Source organism: Lepisosteus platostomus, chromosome 12, assembly GCF_059453375.1.
Source record: "Lepisosteus platostomus isolate fLepPlt1 chromosome 12, fLepPlt1.hap1, whole genome shotgun sequence".
Classification (NCBI taxonomy): domain Eukaryota; kingdom Metazoa; phylum Chordata; class Actinopteri; order Semionotiformes; family Lepisosteidae; genus Lepisosteus; species Lepisosteus platostomus.
In genome coordinates this window covers 37,050,075-37,071,198 of record NC_142622.1, presented here as the reverse complement: position 1 = coordinate 37,071,198, position 21,124 = coordinate 37,050,075, and the positions used below count along the sequence as shown (strand labels likewise).

General features: G+C 34.2%; 1 protein-coding gene across 1 annotated transcript in view; it reads right to left on the bottom strand.

Moving 5' to 3' along the window:
* Positions 1 to 458: 458 nt before the first annotated feature.
* fam135b (family with sequence similarity 135 member B) overlaps positions 459 to 21,124 on the bottom strand; it is a 69,027-nt gene continuing 48,361 nt past the window's right edge. The window contains exons 8-20 of the mRNA XM_088601845.1: positions 19,764 to 19,917; positions 19,216 to 19,265; positions 16,542 to 16,697; positions 15,650 to 15,723; positions 14,800 to 14,954; positions 12,090 to 14,184; positions 11,410 to 11,576; positions 10,729 to 10,820; positions 10,337 to 10,434; positions 7,744 to 7,895; positions 6,615 to 6,725; positions 5,613 to 5,726; positions 459 to 5,203 (exon numbers count right to left, since the gene is read on the bottom strand). Of these exons, the coding sequence (XP_088457971.1) occupies positions 4,998 to 5,203; positions 5,613 to 5,726; positions 6,615 to 6,725; positions 7,744 to 7,895; positions 10,337 to 10,434; positions 10,729 to 10,820; positions 11,410 to 11,576; positions 12,090 to 14,184; positions 14,800 to 14,954; positions 15,650 to 15,723; positions 16,542 to 16,697; positions 19,216 to 19,265; positions 19,764 to 19,917 (3,624 nt within the window). The 3' untranslated portion in view covers positions 459 to 4,997. The remainder of the gene's footprint in view (positions 5,204 to 5,612; positions 5,727 to 6,614; positions 6,726 to 7,743; positions 7,896 to 10,336; positions 10,435 to 10,728; positions 10,821 to 11,409; positions 11,577 to 12,089; positions 14,185 to 14,799; positions 14,955 to 15,649; positions 15,724 to 16,541; positions 16,698 to 19,215; positions 19,266 to 19,763; positions 19,918 to 21,124) is intronic.

Genomic DNA, 21,124 nt, shown 5'->3' with positions numbered 1-21,124 from the left:
ACTGAGAGCTGATGTGTGGTGAGCGTTCTGGCACACTATGGCTGCCCTCGCATCACCCAGGTGGATGCTGCACATTGGTGGTGGTGTAGGGGAGTCCCCATTACCTGTAAATAATAATAATAATAATAATAATAATAATAATAATAATAATAATAATAATAATAGCTTACACTTATATAGCGCTTTTCTGGACACTCCACTCAAAGCGCTATATAAGTGTAAGCAATTATTATTATTATTATTATTATTATTATTATTATTATTTTTATTATTATTATTATTATTATTATTATTATTATGTTAATTGCTGTGTAAATACTGTATATTAAGTCTTAAGAGTCTGTAGAATGTTCTCTTAGACATTTTGTGACTTGAAATCTTGAAGGGACTAAAGACATAGTTTTGGAATTGTTTTATTACCGTGTTTGACTTTAAAGAAATAAGAACCTCAAACAATCTGAAAAGGAAAAAGTTTATTATAATATATTATTTTATTTTTTTACACATGGGACACAAGCCACAGCAAAGCACATAAGCATACATAGAAAAATAGTAGAATCATATTGGCACAGATGATCTTTTGTTAATATAGATAATATCTGTTAAACAAAATAAATAAATTAATTAATACATGTTACGATCTCACAGTGAATTCACTTTTTTACATTCATTACTCAATTTACAGGAGGAATTGTGTGAAATATGAACCAGATAATAGCAGACAAATGATAATACAATAATGATAAGGATTCACGTTACAAACCATTGTTTTATAACAATTCAAGCTGCCTGGGTAGTAATAAGTACACCTCTGATGAAAAACAACATAATAACAATAGAACAAATAAAATACAGGTACTTATATAAGGAACTTACAGGAATCCATATTGAAAGCTGGCAATTGTGGAGAAGATATTATAATGAGAATGATGACATCATTGGATATTAGTTTAAATAAAACAGGTTTTGATTTCAGGATCCAATTAAAATAATGCTATATTGAATGTGAGACTTTTAAGGTTGAAAAGAGCAAAGGCATAGTTTGAAACTTTCTTCAATTCAGATTCTTTTAAGACTGTTTAAGCCTATTGTTAAATCCATCCATTATCAGAAAGCCTCTGACATCTACCAGTTTCTGTAATAGTGTTCCTTTGCTTAAATATAGAACTTGTTACTTGTTGAGAGATACAGTAGCTGACAAAGTGATGTGGCATTTCTAGTCAATTATTATTCTTTAATTTTTCAACATCATATCCCAATCAATATTTTCAACGCTGTGCAATGTAAATAATGATACAGTATGTATGAGCTGTTAGTTTTATAGTTTAAAGATTACAATGAACCAAATATTCAAAAAGAGTTTTAAAAAATTAAGTACTTTCTTGATTTGAAAGACATTTTTTAAAGTAAGTGTTCCCGATCATTATGAACTTTAAAATACCTTGTATTTATTTTTGACTTTTTCAGTTGATGTCATATCTTACAGTAAAAAAGTCAGAACAAATGTATCTGGGTATGTTGTGTTAAGAAATATATTTAATGTTTCTGAACCATAATGTTAACACATCTTTGCAAACATTTTACATAATGACAATATACAGATGCAAACATGATTCTTCAAAAACATCTATTTTTTATCTCCTAGTTACTCTTGCCCATTTATTGTGATTTGTTGATATATTACATATTTTTGCCTGATACTATGCTTCTCATTGTAAAGCTTCTATAATTTAATGAAAAATTCTTTTAATTACTTCGGGCAAAACAATATAATTTACAGAAAGGCTAGCATTTGTTCTTTAACAGAACAAAAATACACCTTAAACTTTTTTACAGCTTTAAAAAGTCTCATGATTGATGAGGCATTCCAGTTGAAATTCAGAAATTTCTTACATACAGAACAGTAAAGATAACAGAGTCCAATACAAGCACCTAAAGGAAGCCGTTCAAGTCAATCACAATGACACATAATTTACAAAGCAATGTTGGTCCAAACACGAAGAAGACATCTAAATAGGAAGAGTACATTCAAATGTCACCTTAACATACAGTATGTTTTCAGGAATGTCACCTGAAATAAAGTTTAAACAATTTTAGCAAAATAATGTGAGAAATGGCAGGTTTTGTTGTAACTTCTGAAATATGATTCAGAAGCTTCGGATAGACCCCCAAATATGGAGTAAATCTGTGGCTAAGGACTGTGTATTATTGTTTTTGTTTTGATCTGCTCACTGAGGGAAGAACAGCACAACTTTAAGGATGATACTAGTGGAACTCCCACTCAGAACCCACTAGAATGAGCCAAGACCAAGCTGAAAAGGTAGTGAAGAAATGGGGGAAAGGAATATGAAGTGAAGAATGCTGGGGATAGACACTTTTACACATTTTATAATTAACTGGGCATAATTCTGTGGTTTGTCTTTTTCCTTGAACATTTGTTTTAGAAAACTAATTAAAGTGAGAAATGTCAGTCCAATTCTTCATTTGTTAGCTGCTCTTCAGCATAGCATACTTAGTGGTATTAATGAGTACTGGAACCAACAGCATGTGTTGTATTTGTAAGCATGCACGGCAGATTTGTGTGCAAACAGTACAGGATGTAATATAGGAAGAAAGCACAGAGGTGTGGAAGAATTTTAACAAACTAACAAGAAAAGGCAAGAAAACAGTGCGTGAGACATTTTGGTTTGATCAGAGAGTTACAATAAGTTATCACAAAATAACTGTGCACATTGTCTCAGTCTCAAAGCACCAGTTTAAAAGAAAATTCTGGATTAATTGAAGTCTAAATTGGAACATTTCTGGAATGATTTTGTAGGTGTTTCGGAAGATTTTGTTTTTGCCTGGATCTCTGGACAGTAGACATTAACATGTTTAAATTATGCATCAGTTCATTAGAGAATGTACAGTACAAAGCTCTTGGATAGTGATCTAATATGGAAATTAAAGTTAATTCTGTACTTGGGAAGAGGTCTTTTTTTCATTAAACATGAAAAACAGGTTAAACAACAATACAATACTGAATATGGTTAAAAATGTAAAAGCATAAATAAAGCAATGAAAAGATGGATAGAGATGGACCACATTCATCCACTTAAGTAACAATTTGTGTCATACTGTCAAAGTTTATTAATGTGTCTACTTCTCTTGGTATCAAGAAAAAAAGGCGTTAACAATTTATTCTTTTATTTTACATAAAATGTATATTTTATAATTATAAGATGAAATTATTAACTCCTTGTATTGAAAAATGTGTATTATCAAAATGTAAACATTATTTGGCGAAAGGAAATGAAAATACCTGGACTAATTTTAATAGCAGTCTCTAGTTGAATCCATTTACTGAAGTGCAATGCTCTGTTAATTTATTTTCTTAATGTTATCTTATTAGCCATCATAATACATTTCATAAAGCCTTTTTGATGTTCATTTTCCAGAGTAGCCCATTTTGAGGGATAAAACAAAAATGCTAAAAATATTCTCATAAAGTTAACTTTAGCTTGTTTCTTTTTTTTAGTTTTACTGATATGCATTCAAAATTTACACTATTTAATGTCAACAAAGTTGCTTTGAGACAACAAATAGAAAATCTAGATGACAATATTAACATCAACTCAAATGTCAGGAATAACAATTGTGACTGTTATTTTTGAAATGGTGTTTTATCTAACCTAAAAAAGAGACATAGGAATATACAGAACATTATGAAATTATGATATTGCATGATATTGGTTACCATGTGTGCTTCTAAGTAAAACAAAACAAAACAGTTGCTAAAATATATGAAGCTTCCACACCGAGGGAGCTTTATTTCTGTCACATACCTGTCAGGCAATAGAAAATGAAATAATAGCTTGCAATCATTTTTGATCTTCTTGTTTTATTTTTTAGCAATTAATATCAGTGTTCTTTCATGCCCATGGTGTGAGCTATAAAACTGTAGGTAAAGTACCCACAAATATTTTAAAGCAATAGTACCTTCAATCAATATTTTCCACAAATCTGAACTCTTTAGCCTTTTAAAAGTTTAAGGCATTTAAGGGTAATTGTAAGTAAATATACTAATGCATCTCACATGTATTGTAATACATGTACATGAAATTAGAAAGTATCGCTTTTTATGAGTATAATACTTCCATTTATGATTTGGCTTGAATATGTCATTATTATACTACATAATGAAATGTTGTGCAATATATAGGATTCTAAATAAAGTACATACATATGTTTATGAGGTATAAAGATTAAAGAGCTAACAAAAGATGGTGTTCATTAATAAATGTCCACTAGTTCATAAAACATTCCACTGTAAAATTCTGCTACATTACCCACCATTTTATTCTTATTAGTTTTAAATTATGATCTCCACCATTTTTTTGTATTATTATTAGTTATACAGTACAAGTAGTTTTAATAAAATGCCAAATCAAATAGTTCTATGTATATTCTACCCTAATATTAATCTAATGTTACTTGTGAAATAATTGTAGCGAATATTCAGAGCATGAATTTTGGTACTCCAAAAATTAACTGTAAGAGACATCCCGGTTTTCTTAAAGAATCAAGTACAGTAAATTGGTATTGAGAAGAATGAAGTTTCAATAAGAATAATATATTTTATAGTATGTACTTGATATTAAATAACTTGAATTATTTTAATTAAAGTCTTGAAATATCAATACTGTAATACATATAAATCAGATTGGTTGCAAAATGCCTATCAAAGGGGAAAACTTTAATTAAAAAATGTAAAACTGTAATTTTATTTTCAATGTTCTTTCTTACTGTACCATACAAAGTTACGAAGACAACAAGATAAGGATATTTTCTCATCTATTATAACTTACATAATTTTTTTACAGTATGTGCATGAAAATGATTGCTTTAAAGCTAATTTTTATAAATGTATTATGACTATGTACAGACTCTTGGAGACAGTCCATTTCTGGACGAGTTAATTTGGGATATAAACTGGATGATTATAACTGAGAAAAATCCTATTTGAAATAATTAAGTCCAGCGACCAAGAAAAATTTCTCCAAGAAAAGCTCAGAATCTAATACAGCAATGTGAGCAGCCCGTCCAATCAAAGTATTGGCGGTATTTGGCAGAGCATGGAATACATTCTGACGTATCAGTGTACAGTCCTTGGCGTCCAACAAGGGCTGAAGTAGATTGTTTATCATCTCTGTATATACTGGACCTTAAAAAGAAGAAAATAAGTCTTAAAATTTATCATTGAATTTTCTTTCATATTGTTTATCCAAGGTATGTTGTGCTGGATAATATTTACCAGTGAATCACTTTATCCAACTATTACTCATAAGGATTTGCTAGATTTGCTAACTCATCTAGAGCAGCTTCTTTTTTAGACTGGTAATGTTCAGTTATAATTTACTACAACATGCAATTCATAGTAACAATAAATGCCATTGAAGGTTTTAAAGTGTGACCTATATCGAGGCTTACTTGTTTATCGTGATGTTGATTTTCACAGATTAGAATGGACTGCACGCTCTCTAATACTCTAAATATACAGGTGTACACAGAACAAGAGAGCAATATGGATGTACAGTATTGACAACAAAAATATCTTCAGAATGCAATCATACCTGTACTTCTGTCTCTCAGTGCCGTTCTACACATCTCTATTCGAGCAGAATGAAAGGGAACATAGCGATCTTGTGGAGATGCCACTAACACAACATTTTTAAAATACTGTAGTCCTGAAACAAAGATTAAAAACGTGTTGATTGAGAACATGGCAATAATTAAGTGATTTCTCTATTGTTAATATGTTAAAACCTAGCAGTAACAATGAAATTATTATGTTATATCTATTGGGCAAATTTTTAATATGATATTATATACTATAGCAGTACGTTTTCTACCTCTTCTCTTTGTGATTTGCTTTTAATCGTTTGCAAAAGTGGTCTGTGGTCCTGTATGTCAGTCAAGAAATTCACAAGATTTCACAGGAGATTTTGAAAACATTCTTTTGTTTTTTTAGGTGGAATCTCCTGATGATACTTTTAGTTTTTTCATTGTCCTTTACATTGGAGTTCACACAATTTGTTTGGTAGACTAAAGTGCAGAAGGCAGTTAAAAAGAAACTTTACATGAAACTTCAATGTGCAGTGGCAGAAACCTGTAAACGTAATAAACTGTAAACTAAAATTAATCTGTAACCTTCAACTCTGTGTTAGAGCCCAGTTTGTGATGGTTTACAAGGGGTAAAATGTCTCAAGACGAAGGGATTGTCACAGATATAATACCTGTACAATGGAATTGATTTTTAATGGGGATTACAACTCTTACTCTCAAGAATACCACACACAACAGATGTGGTTTTGTGAAATATTTTCTAAAAACTGTTTTGCAATTCTTTAGCCGTTTTCAGCAGCTCTGCTTTTATATTGTATAAGAACACATCTCTATATTAAACAGAAAACAAATATGTTTCTGACAAATCTTTAACACAATAAATAATCTAGGCATTTATATATATATATTTATATATTATATTAATAATAAATACATAATATCTGTATCTTCTTCAGGTGTACCTACCGCATGTGAAAAAGAATGTTAAGGCTTCATTGTTCCTCACATACCTGGTTTCTGACTCAACAAGTACAGGAAGGTTTTGCGAGGATCTGAATGATCTCTGAAGGTCAGTTGTAAGAGTGATCCAGATTTTTTCAGTTTCTGCATTAGCCATAGTCCTGAATTAGTCAGAATGTAGATGAGAATTCATCATTAAGTACCGTACAAACAAAAAACAACTCATTATGGTTCTTTTGACTAGACTTTCTATAGCTTGCATACTTTCATAAAATATTATTAGTTGCTCCATACAGTACCGTATAACTAAATTCATAACCCTTTATTACTGTTCTACCAAAAAATACAACAGGTGCATACATTATCATAAGAATCCAAGCTATAATCCTGAGGCTAGGTTTCTGTGCATATTTTTTTAATCTAGAAAGACAGTGACACACCTGGCATTTTAAGTTGGTGTTGAATCACTAAGAAACCAGTGGTAATAATAACCGAGTGAGATCAATAATGTTGTTTAATTTAAGTAGTAGAGACCAACTACTACTATTTCAGAATGCTTTAGCATACTGTGTATGTTCGAATTTATTGAATACTTTGACTAGATGATTTTTTTCTAGCAGGCTTTTAATTAGGCAGCACACCTTTATGTTGTTATTTCAATTTTCATTCTGCCTTACAATGAGTAGAGAATTTAAAATGTTTTTGTTATTTTCTCGTTGTAAGATATGTCAGTTTTTATTGTATATTATTATCAATTTTGTTCCTAAATAGGGAGTCCTCTGAATGCCACAGGATGAAAGTGGATAGAAAATAATGAAATTTTCTAGCAGGAATATCCCGATTCGCTAACCATAGTTCTAAAATATTCCGTACACTTGTGTAAATAATACATACAAGTAATTTAAATACCTTTGTAGTTTTATTTCTTTTGGAACATTTAGAACAATAGTGAATATTCTTTTAACATCTTTTGACAGAGAAAAAGATTGTGGACACTTTGGAATCATCTGTCGCATTAATTGGTCCTGACATGTGATCCGAAATGTATCTAAGTCAAAATAATATATACAATCTGATCCGAACAAATAACACACAGACAATTGTACTTTTTCTTTTCTACATTTTTAAAATCCATTTCATCTCAAACAATTGGAGATTTGTAATTGATTAAGGCTTTACCTGTGCTGACCAAAGTGCTGTTGTTATAGAGAGTTCCTAGGTGGGGGCCAGACAAGGAGAGGAATGTGTGAAGCTTATTGAGGTAATATCGAAACCGGGGACGAGTCAGCACTGACCGGATTATGACATTGCCCAGGGAGTGTCCAATGAAACTGTAAGGGTAACAAAATGGATTAAATAAATGAATCACAAAAGATAAATATTTACAATAAATATATTTTTGTTTTACATACTTCTGAAACTTTGCATCTTCTTTTACAGATAAAAACATTACAATCTTTGCACTGTACAGATAGAATACTTTACTGCTACATAACTCTTGAAGGTTCATCTTTGCAATATAGTGCCAAAGAACATCTCTGTTCATTTTTAATATGCGTAATATAATTCTATTACTTTAAAGTGGTATTTTTAAATACAAACATTAAAAAAGAATATAAAATATGCCTATAACAAACAGCTGCAAATAATATTTAAGGTATGGAGAAATGTGAGTATACTCTAAATATCCATTAAACAAAATTACATTAATTCAGATTACTGTATATGTAACAATATTCCTTTTTATTTAATATTAGTTATTAGAGACAGTCTTATAATGTTAAATTGATATTTATGGCTATTATATACAAATTATTTACTGATTTTGAATGAATAAAATATTTCTTAAATATATATATTTGGTGCAAATTGGTTTAGTGGTTTAGAAGCGCTGTTGTAATTCATATACTTTGAGAATTTCAAAGATGTGTATAATGAGTAACATATTTATTAAGTGAGTATACTGTAGGTACGGGTTAGTTTGTGAATCCAATGCTATGATGAAAGCCTCTGAAAAAAATGCCAGTTTTTTTATTTTTTCTACACTAAATGTGAGTTTTGCATATGATAGTTGTCACGGACGTCCAAAGGGACTAACCGTGGGGAGCAGGAGAGCGGAAAAAGACCCATATGCGTAGCAGCGAGACGGGAAAAAGGCCCGGGCTCATAGTGCAAAGAGTTCAGGAATGCCGTATAGAAACCTATGCCCTCAGGGAGCGGACGTGGGGCGCCCTGGTGCTAGGCGGGTCTCAGGACATCCGAACGTCAATGCTGAGCGAGGACAGAGTGCAAGACCCGGAAATATATAGCCCAAGGGAAAGAGAGGGACAGGAAGGACAGCAGACCGGAAACTAGGGACAGGACAGAGAAGGAGCGCCCTCTGGCTGCAGAGGGCGTGACAGTACCCCCCCCTTCATGGGCGGCTCCCGACGCCCATACAAATAAATAAGCTGCACAGCACTGGGGGGAGGAAAAACCTCATTTAACTGAAAGGAAACCTCCGGGAATCCACGGCTGAGAGCTACCCCTTCCTCCGGGGTATACACCTTTATTGGGTGGAGGAAGGGGGGGTAGAGAAGAGCTCCGGAGACTTAAAACAAAAAAGTACACAAGCACAAACCCAACAGACAAAAACCTGGGAAAGACCAGGGAGACAAACCACACAAGACAGATAGGAACCAAAAACAGGTAGGAACCAAAGGTCCGAGACACAGAGAGCAGGGGGGACCAAAAAGGAGGGGAAACCAGGAAGAAAAAAAATCAAAACAAAAAGGCAAAAAACAAGAAAAAAAAACACAAAAACCCCGGGGAAAAATACCGCAGACTGGGCAAATGGCACGTTCACATTCTAACGCTGATATCGGAGTGGACAACCTGAGGAAAGCCAGACCGAAGTCCGCTCACAGACACAGATGCCCGGAATGATATCCAGCAAAAGAATGGAGGAACGGCAAATGGGCACGTTCGCATACTAACGCTGATATCGGAGTGGACAACCTGAGGAAAGCCAGACCGAAGCCCGCTCACAGACACAGATGCCCGGAGTGATATCCAGCGAAAGGCATGGAGGAACGGCAGAAAGCTTACCATTCTATCACTGATATCGGAGAGAGCAAGACCAGGAAGAGCCAGGCAAGAGAACCCGCTCCAGACACAGAAGCTCGGAGTGATATCCAGTAATGAGAATAGGCAAGCCAGCTCAACATTCAATCACTGATATCGGAGTGATCTACCCGAGGAAAGCCAGGTACAGGACCCGCTCACAGGCACGGAAGATCGGAGTGATATCCAGTGATTAGAATAGAGGAACTGAAAAAAAAAAACAGCCCAGAGAACAAGAAAAAAAAACTGCGGCAAGACACAAAAAAACGCGCCGCTCGCGGGGTCAGTAGGTGGCTCAGCATTCTGTCACGGACGTCCAAAGGGACTAACCGTGGGGAGCAGGAGAGCGGAAAAAGACCCATATGCGTAGCAGCGAGACGGGAAAAAGGCCCGGGCTCATAGTGCAAAGAGTTCAGGAATGCCGTATAGAAACCTATGCCCTCAGGGAGCGGACGTGGGGCGCCCTGGTGCTAGGCGGGTCTCAGGACATCCGAACGTCAATGCTGAGCGAGGACAGAGTGCAAGACCCGGAAATATATAGCCCAAGGGAAAGAGAGGGACAGGAAGGACAGCAGACCGGAAACTAGGGACAGGACAGAGAAGGAGCACCCTCTGGCTGCAGAGGGCGTGACAATAGTGTGAGAAAGCTCTTGAGTGGTTTCTTCATTACCTTATCCTGGCTATGGTAAGGTTATAGAGCTGAATGTGCTGAATGATCTCATCCAATAGTCTGTCTGTCATTGTGTCAAAATCAGCAAATGTATCTGCCTGTAGAAGAAGAAAAGAAATGAAACAAGGAAAATAAAGATTTATATTTCTGTCTTTGACTAAGCAGACAGTCAAAGGCCAATGTAACGGATATTTAACATAAAGTGGCTTAAATTAATATTAAACATGATCAGGGCAATAACAAATAATAAGCTTAAAAATAGTTTTTAAATTTAGATTTTGGTCAAAATCAGATGAGATTGATTAAGTTCTACAGTCTTTTCTTAAACAGCATTTGAAGAATTATTTCACAATGTCATGTTGGATGCAACTGTGTTTCAATATCTGACATACCTGGTTTCTTTCTGACATTAAAAAGTCCAGTCTGGATCCAGGAAGACCTAGCTCAATAAATGTCTTCACCAGGCGTAGATCTGCACTGTTTCCTGTAAGAGATTCATGATGAGACAACATCAAGAATGCCCTCTTTTAATTATTTAAATAATTAAAACTTTAAACAAAAGTAATTTCAAGTTAAAATGTATTTAGTTATTTAATAATAAACTCTAACGTTCAAACAGATATTTTATTTACTGTAATTATATTTTTATAGCAGCTAACAAATGGGTTTGTATAATTATAGAATGTTCCATGGTTGAAACTGATAATGCAATCTTCTTAATTAGTTACAGTAAGTGGATTCCAAAATTAAGGAGCTGCTTATAACAAAAATTGCTGAAATAGATGCACATACAGTAATGTGACACCTACAGTACTACTCTATCTTGCTGAATGAAATTCATTGATATATAAATTAGTTCCTTCCACCAGAGGGCACACTCTCCTAACTAAATTTCCTCAAGCTATTTCACAGCACAGCTTATTATATGCCTCTCTTTTAAAGAGATTTGAAGTTTGTAATTTGAAAAAGATGTGTAATATTCCACATATATCAAACAATACACAGTTTGAACTAACAAATGTCCCTGCTCTTGTAATTTTATCGAGTGTTACCGCTGTATTTTCATGTCTTACCGTCTAATCCATGGACACAGACCACTAAGTGAATTCCATCCTCAAACTCTTCATCCTCTTCCTCAGGTGGGAAATATGGCACCTCGGAGGCCAACTGGGGCAAATCACTGTACATAGTGCCCTGAAAGTTCAGCTCATTCAGCAAGTCATCTTTGGCTTTGTAGAAACTACGCAAAATAAATTACAATGAAAAGGATAAAAAGAAAATGTGAAATAAAATAAAATATAACAACACCATGCATTAAGATTGTGTTTTTACACAGACATTTCATTGAAATGAAATTTCTTTCTCAAAATATTTGTATGATCCATAGGACTCAAGAATTGAGAGTAATTTAATTGGAATAGGATTGTGTTACATTTATTTTTATTAGAAGTTGGTGTAAGCACAAATACAGGGACACGTTGTACTGATTTGTTGGTTGCTTCCTTATCTACAGAACTGCTTGCTACTCAACTGCTTTACAGACCTTGTTAAGCTAATACACCATTGCACACTGATTTTCTTTTTCAACACAGAATATAAATTTCTGACCGCCTCACATAGCTGGATTTTACAAACATTTAACCAAGAGTTCTTTGGGAAAAATGCAGCAAAAATCATGAGAAATATTTAACTATATCAGGTTCTACAAACTTGCACTGTCATTTGACTTGCCGTGTAGTAAGACATCACTTACTGTATCATTCTCTCATTGGTTTCTTCATCAGAACTGAAAGAACTGGAAGATATTACACCAAAGGATCCAAGGGGTTGTCTAGTGATGGGTGATGCTGTTTGCCTCATTGAAATACCACTGACAGATGGTGAATCTCTGAGCACGGATGAAAACGGCAGGCATGTAGGGGCACAGGACACTGACAAATTAACTACTTCAACAACTTTTCTGTTCACAAATGCTAACCCTGAACTTGGGATTTTTGAAGTTTTTCCTTGACTAGCAAAAAGCTGGTGCTCATAGTCATCATTCTCACCACCACTGCAGTTAATATTGTCTTTATCAGTTCCTTGGATTTCATTTTGGCTCTTATTTTGCTCAAGCACTTGATCTTGATCCACTTGCATCATTGTATCATGTTCATTCAATTCAATGTGATGGAACATTGGTTCGACATCACTGGCTGGGTCTTTGTCCCTGGTGCTAATGGATGTTAGAGTCTCATTCATAAGACATTCTTTTTGTTCCAGCAGATGAGTTTCATTACTATGATGTGGTAGCTCTTGGCTATATATCAGTATATCTTCAGATGTTGACACACTACCATTTTTGCAGTTTCCTTTACTCTCAATTGGTTCAGAAAAAACTGTTTTTTTAACTTCATCTGCATCATCAACAAATTTTTGAAACAGCATTACCTCTGGTACACCACTTAATACTGATTCAGCTTCTTGAGGGTTCAACTTGTTCTTATCTAATTCTAGATCAGCAGGTCTCTGAGTATCCTTTGAGTACTCATAGCTTTCCACATAGGGTATAATCTCCTTTTTATCAGTACAGGTCTTCCATTTAAATACTGCACGTTCTGTTATATCACCTTCTAGAATATCCTCTAGAGAAGAATGAGTTCCAATTGGATGATCAAATTGTCTGACTGCATTTGCACCCACAGCAGCATAACATTCTGGGTCATAGCCACTTGTTATGTCACTTTCTGTGTCAAGAAGATGTTCAGCAGCTTCTTGATCCTCATCAGCTTCCTCTGGACTACTGATCTGTGGAGCAGAGACTGACTTTGTCAGTTTACTGAGCTCTATCTCCTGTTCCTCTTCCTCATAAGGCAATGAACTTATGGAGGTTAAAGAGGCCTGTATTCCACTTGGTAAGCTTGCATTACTCTCGGTCTGGCAGCCTTCCAAAGAGTTGCGATGCATAGCATGCCTCCTCACCAAATGTTGCAAAATATCCCGGTCATTGGAGAAATCCTGTGGTCTGATGCGGACGTCTGGCCACGCTACGGAGCTGGGTTCACTCTCAATCCCTGAATCCGAAATAACAGATGAAGATCTCTTCATGACTTTTAAGTTGCTGCCACAGTGTATCTTTCCTGCTTTGTCTACATCTTCTTTGCTTGTGTCACATTCACTGGACACAGTTGGAGACCTACTATGCTCTGAAGCTGGGTAATCTGTGATAGACAAACTGGTTAACAGCATGTCTTCATTCCCATAAGCTTTAAACTCAGGATGCTGCATTGTTTCTTTCATATTCATATTATCTAAAATGTTTAATTGAGATGCATTTACATCAGTCTCAACTGTGTCATTTTGATCAATATTAATAAAAACTTTGCTATCAGGTTCTCTTTCACATTCAGGAATGTGATCCGAGGTGTTACAGGTATCTGCAATTGCATTTGATGTTACTACAATGACTGCATCTCCCCTATAAGGGTCTATATCACTAGGCCTAACCTCAATATACTTCAGACCTGTGTTAGACTTTTCTTCTGTTTTGTTAAACAAAAGCTCCATATGATCTGCTTTCTTCAGCTCAAAATCACTTGAGTAATCTTGTGAGGGATGAGTCTTCTTGACGTTATTATTGCTTTCCTGGAGTTCACCTATCCTTGAAACATAAGATGACACCTCTTTAGACCCTTCACTGTTGGAAAGGTTTTCATTTATTGCTGGTGTTTCAGAAGCATGTTCTGCTGTTAAGCATGCAGTGATAGCAGCAGCTGGAGAGGCGTCAATATCTGAAGATGCCTTCTCTGCATTTCCATCAGAAGTTGGCACATGTGCTGAGGACAATGTGACACTGTCCAAACTATGATCTATAGAAAGAAAATTGAAGCATTACACTTCTGAGTAATGAGTAATATACATGCAAATATACATACATGCAAACAAATACAAGTTAAAAAGTCCCAAATTATCAGAATGTGAATTCTTAAAAAACAAGATAGCAAAGCATACGTGACTGAAATATTCAGTTGTTACACTAACATTTCTGACAAAAACATAATCATTTCAAAACAACAAAGCTGAAAGCGAGAAGGATTGCAATTATTGTCTTATACTGTATTCATTTTTAACAGTTTATTATTAATCTTTTTAAAGTGTTTTTTACATTATATAAAAATGGAGTGCGTGTAGATACTGTATGAGTCTTACAGTACATGTGCTCAGTGTACTGTATACTTGGGCCTTTCATATTACAAAGCAAAATAAGAACTAAAGCCTAGATTAAAAATGGAAAAAAATGCACACAAGGTTAAAACTCAACAGCAAAATTATATAAATTACATGGGAATCCAATAATGAACAAACAAAAAAACATACAATTATTAAAGTACCTATTCATATATTCAATTGTTTTAGATACATAACTATGCTGTTATATGTAAATTGAACAGATATACTGTAACAGGGAAAAATGTATAACTGACCTGCTCTGGGAAGGTCTACATATCTGTCTTCAAAAATAATGGGAAGAGTATTCCAATCCCCATCTATATCTAGACATTCCACTGGTAAAGGGGGCATCCTTGTGAGGTACTCTGATCCTCTCACCTCTGATGCAATCTGGCTGTGTCTCTGGATGCTTTTCCACACAAACAAATTGCATATTAAATATTATCATATTAAACAAAATCAAAAACATTTTAGTTATTATTTTAATGATATCACTATGAATACACTTTCATAACCTTTTTTTAAATACAGACAGCTTTTATACAGTACATACTGTACATATGTACTTAAATATAACATATACAAACATGCTTATTAGTATCTGTATTTATAAATACAATATACTGTACTTATTGGAAAAACAATCTTCTGTGTTAAAATAAAGATATACAGGTAATACTTCTAAAAAAGGTTCACATGTAAGCACTGCTAGTGAATTCTTTTCTTATTATCTTTCAAGTTTGGAATTGGTTATCCACTCTGACAGTCCTATTACTGAATCATTTGCCGTTTGTTTCCTGTGCCCTACCAACAGCTTTTGGAGAAGTGATGTGCTTTTCACTGACACTTTAAATTCTCAAGTATGCGGCATATGACAGGTGATGCAACTCAGTGTCAGCTGAGGACAATCTACCTGATTGAAGTCCATCTAGTCCTAGTGTTACTCAGGCAACAATACACCGCTGATTGGTTATAACAGTCACAGTCAGCTAATATGCGACTACAGATGATTCTGAGGACCTTTACAGACCCACTTACATGGGAAGCACTCAATTTAAATAAATGTGAAATAAATATATCTGAAAAAATAAATTAAATACTTACAGTTCTTCTTGAAATGTTAGAGATGCAGTTTTGGGATGCTCTGTAAAAAAGTATGCCTCTGAAAATCTTCTGACCTGGGTGTAAAAAAAGATTACATCTGCAATAATAATAGAGCCAATAATATCCTTAAATACTAAATATAGCCTCCACTACAAACACAAATAAGTAGCAGAATAATTATAAAGCATTTGTGTCACACAATACTAAAAAATAAGTATGTTGATCATTTCCTTTGCAGTAGAAGATGCAGAGTTTATATATGAGGTGAAAAAGAAAAAAACATGCACTCCAAAATACAATTTAAGGTACAATTTCTCTGCTGGTGAATGTAGTGTATTGGCAAAAGCAAGTACAAAAAACCTTTGTATAAACATGTGTTCCTCTGCATTTATTATTTGATAGTAGCTGCAATAACAAAAATGCTAAAGTAACTGTTGTCATCGTACTTAAATGCAAAAAGTAAAGATCTGTGCTATTCTGAAAAAACAAATCTGACCATTAAATTAATATTGCAACAGCTAGTACTGTATATGCACCTTATTACTAAGAAAGTGGGTCTATATACAGTATATAAATCAACATTTCCAAAAATGACATTTTTGCATCATACATTTGCAGCATATATTACAAGTTTTGTCGAAGCTTGAATAACCTTTTCTCTGAAACCTTTTTTAATACAGTTTGCTATAAATGCAACTTTTTAAAGAAGCAGGTATTTAATGGTTGCTTAAAAATGAGGATAACACAACTCATATCAACCTATTAGACCTTCAACTGCTAATAAAGGTTATTGAAAGACAATTCAATTCTGATTGCCAGAGAATGCCAGAGACTTATGTCATACTTGACATATGTAACACAAATGTGTAAAAAATAGAAATGCTATATTTACCCTTAATGTGTGGTGGTCCTGAGCCAAGTAAGACATAATTTCTGCCTGAGGAACTACGGTTTCAAGAAACTGGCTCCATAGAGCCGTGAGGTGGGAACAGAGCTGGGTTAAATCTCTGCTGATCTGCTCAGCTACTTTATCATGACTGTTCTGTACCTGCAGGAGAGAAGAAATGTTAGGCAATATATTTCATTGGGCATATACCTTATCACATAAGTTAAATTATTTCACATTGTAAATACAGTGGAATTAATGCTCAAGCAGTTTGAATTTACTATGTTTCTTTTGGAGAGAAAGTGATTTATTCTGATTTTCTAATATACAGTATGAGTTAATAAAACATTTTGTAACATGGCATATACTCTCATTACCTCAAGAATGCACTCTAAATCTCCATACTGAATGCAATCATGAATTCTTTTTCTTGAAATCCACAGTTCTGTGTTGAGTTTGTACACTGGGTGGCACTGCAGCTTTTTCCCAGTGCTGTTTCATAGGCTCTTTATACAGTATATATATATAGATTGACTTCAGAGAAGCTCAGTTCTAGAAAATTATATGAATGCTGAGTACAGTGAAAGAGTAATTGAGCAGAGTATGAAGAACAATAATAGCACTGCTCTTCAAATGTTCAAACCACTGTGATATTGAAGAATATGTGGGTTAGCTGAATAAACTTAGAGCTTTTTTTTTTAAAGAAAAAAAATAACAGGTGTCACAATTGGTTTATAGTTTCTGAAGTTTTGGACAAATCTGTCAGACTGCATCAGAACAGGGAATACATTCATTTTTGTTTTGCAACACACTACAAAGTGCTTTTGAAAAAAGGCTTTTAAAAATTATAGAAATATATTAAATAAAAAATTGTACAGTAATCTCTTTACTGACTATGTTTTGTACTCCTAATATCCTTTCCTTAGCTATGTTTTTTTTATCTGCTTATGTTATTTTAAAAGTCAAATTGATTTAATTTTATTTAACATGAGGAGACAACACATAGGGACTGTATACTTAATATTTTTATATTTAGCATTAATGTGGCTGGCTGAGGAAAATAATAACAAAATCCTCCTCACTTGTGTGGAATGAACCAGGGAGGGTGCTGGAAGTGTGAAGCTGGGGTGGAAGGAGGAATTCCATTAAAAATGCTCAGAAAGAAGTACTCAGAAGGTGAAGTACTAATACATAAGACAGCAGACCTCCTACCTGATTTATGTTTAATATCACCATTTCAGTTGTTCAATCACGTTTTAATTGGTCTGGCTAGACCATGTACAGTATATAAAGGGATAAGAGTATACTTTACTGTTTGGAATTAACTCGGCTGCTTAAGTCATTGGAAGCCTTCTTGGACATAAGGTTAAGCTTTACAAAATACACAAAGGGTATGAACTCCAAAACAGAAGCAGAATTCTTCAGAGACAGAGTTTGTTGGGTTAAACTAGTTTTGATAAGGACTCAGACTAACGCATCAAGCAGTATGCTGATATCTATAATAAATGTATATTATATTGCGATTTAGATTATCTATAATAAGCAAACATTATGATATGATAAATCAACCATGTGACTGCAATTACTGCTGTCTGAGTCAGGAAAATGAACTTATATTCAAGATGCCAGGCCAAGACAGAATGAGTCTGTAAATAAACCGAAATCTGCCAAGATTCGCTCTACACAAGAGACATCTAGTGATTAGCTTGCCAATTTAAAATTTCACATGATTAAAGAAAATAATACAGTTCAATCATTTCTTGACAACCTGAATATCAGTGTATTTTCTGTAAGAGTTATACAGCTCAGTACAAAGTAAGGTCTCTGCACCAGTCTCACTGGAGCGACTGGAATGAGTCAGATGTTGCACACAGACTGATTGGGAAGCCAAGCCTACTGTATCTCTACTCTAACAAGGAATCCATGAGCACCATGTCTTCAGCATCAAGCTCAGCAACAAACTCTCCTGCTGTTTCCCACTGCCAAGTGGGAAGTGCCAAGTCCCAGAGCCAGCCAGCAAAGATTACACCCAGCCCAGCTCAGTCTCTCAGCTGGACAGCCTGACAGTGTATCAATTGCATGGGTAAATCCTCAATGTTCACCTAAATTAATCTCAAAAGTTAAACTATTCTAAACACGTTTGGAAAAAATTAGTTCACAACAGTTACTGTATTTGCTTGTCTTTGAGAGTATTAATGTTAATTAATTGTATGAGACTGATATACATATGAGGTAGGCAACATTAAATGTTACCATTGACATGTTTTAAGTTATTCACACCTTTGTCATCCCTTAGTGAAAGGTTAGCCATTTGCATCAAAACTACTCTTGTCAGTTTGCTATGCATGTTCTGTTGTTATATTAATATATTTTATATTTAAAATCTGGGTGGAGAGATTTGTAAGGCTTGTTACTCTGTCAAAATGACCCCTAATACCCATAAAACACTCCTGGTAGATGTTCAAACTTCTAGACATCACATCACTACACCCCCATTTATTTATTTTTTAGTTTTAATTTGATCTATAAACTATTTCAAATTATTAATCATTGAACAATTTTCACAGATATACTGCTCTTAAAGAAAGCAACCTAAAAGTAACATTATTTCATATACTGGACCTATGACCTACAGTATATTGTTTTTGCCACAGAGAAGACATTCTTTTAGTGAACTAACCTGCAGTTCAATGGAAAGCTGAGTTAAGGTTCCCTCTATGGGGAGCTCTTCTAAAGACAGAAGCAGAAAAATAAAATTGAAATGCAGTAATAATAGCAAGGATATTCAGGAAATACATCAACAGATGGAAAATGGGATTAAACAGCATTTTAAAACTCAATTAACACAATTAATCTTCAGCTATCTCTCAGGAGATTGCCAAAATAAACTACTGTACCTGTACATTACACACTGGTTCTCAATGAGTAGTCCTTTCAATTCACTCTATAATTTACTATACATTTTTTTTACTTTGACAATGGTTTTAATTGGCTTGTGTGGATAACTACATAGCATATTTGAACAAATTATTATTTTTTAATATAACTGGTTGAGTATCAGATTTAGAGAAAAGAGAGAGACATAGTGATAAGGCAAATTGCCTTTTGGATCTACAGTAGCTATTCCTATTGCCACAGTACAGTTTCTCATTACACTAATGATTAATTTGCTGCCTATGCACTCTTAATGAGAAAACTATTTCTTTCCAAATAAGATGAAAACATTACCTATTTCCACTTGAGGCAGGTCAGGTATTTCTTTCATTAGGCCGATGAAGTAGGTGCGTAGACCTCTGTGTGCAGAGAGCAGAAGACGACAAAGTCTCCTGTGCCACGTGTGCGCACGCTGCATGCAGTTTTCTGAGGCAACATAAAAACTGCCCTATAGGGTCACAAAGGCAAAAAAATATAATTTAAATATGGATACACAACAACCGTAATATAAATTAAGCCTATAATACTGTTTATAATAATTTCCATTTTCCTAGTACACTATGTACTGTATATGGCCTTACAATTTGAAAGTCTCATTCAGTAATGTGCTGTACAAAGCGAAATAAAGAAGAATAAACCACACAGATATACAAATATGCCTTTTATCTACAAAGATAGACATGTATGCTTGAGTTTGTCATTTTCGAAGAAGGTGTCTACTGTATTTAATATACTGTATAAGTCTGTTTTACATTTATACTGTCATAGGGACCCTCTACCAAGTGGTCATCTGATCCCTAGTGTTCACAGATGTCAGGTTCATCTGTTTTGCAGTAAAACCGAGTTAAAGAAATAGGTATTTCTGAACCATATTCATATAGGCACACATAATCTCAATCTTCCTTGGCCCTGCTTCTTCAGAATGACCAAGGTCTGACTTATATACTCAAAGTTCGTGGTACCACCTTTAGAGCAGATATTTTGAGTTACAAGGAAACCTTCCTTTTTCACACAGCGTATAACATAGACAATAACTTTACAAAATGTTATACATAAATTATATGTTTCCTAAAAATAATACATAAATACATATAAGAAGTATTATGATGTAATGATGATAAATTATGCACCAGTGTGAATAAATGCATGGGGAGACTAAATGGATTATGAGAAACTTTATATCAGTTTTTAATAGCTTCGACTTTCTTCACTGTCTACTTTTTTGTGTTGTTTGCTTTGTTTTCCATTTAATACAATTCTAGAAGCACGTCATGAAGGCTGTGCTCAGATGTAATATTTTTATTATGTTAATGTTAAATCTATAAAGGTGATGCAGTATAAAATGAAATATACAGTACTGTACAAGCCCAATTTACATATACTGTATTGTATCTAATGCTGTGATAAAACTGGTTTCACTATAATATTTATTACACATAAGCTCCTTTCTTGCCTTTCATTGAAACCAAGACTGTCTGTCTTTCATATACAGTAACATATGTGTAGAACATCTAAAAATATGTGTACCATCTTAAGGAAGTGAATAAATTACGATCAAACAGTGAACTGGTAGTATGCTTTCTCTAAACCCAGCTTGTGTCCAACTGTAAAAATCAGTGCTTATGTGGCATGGTATTACGTAACTCAAAGGACTC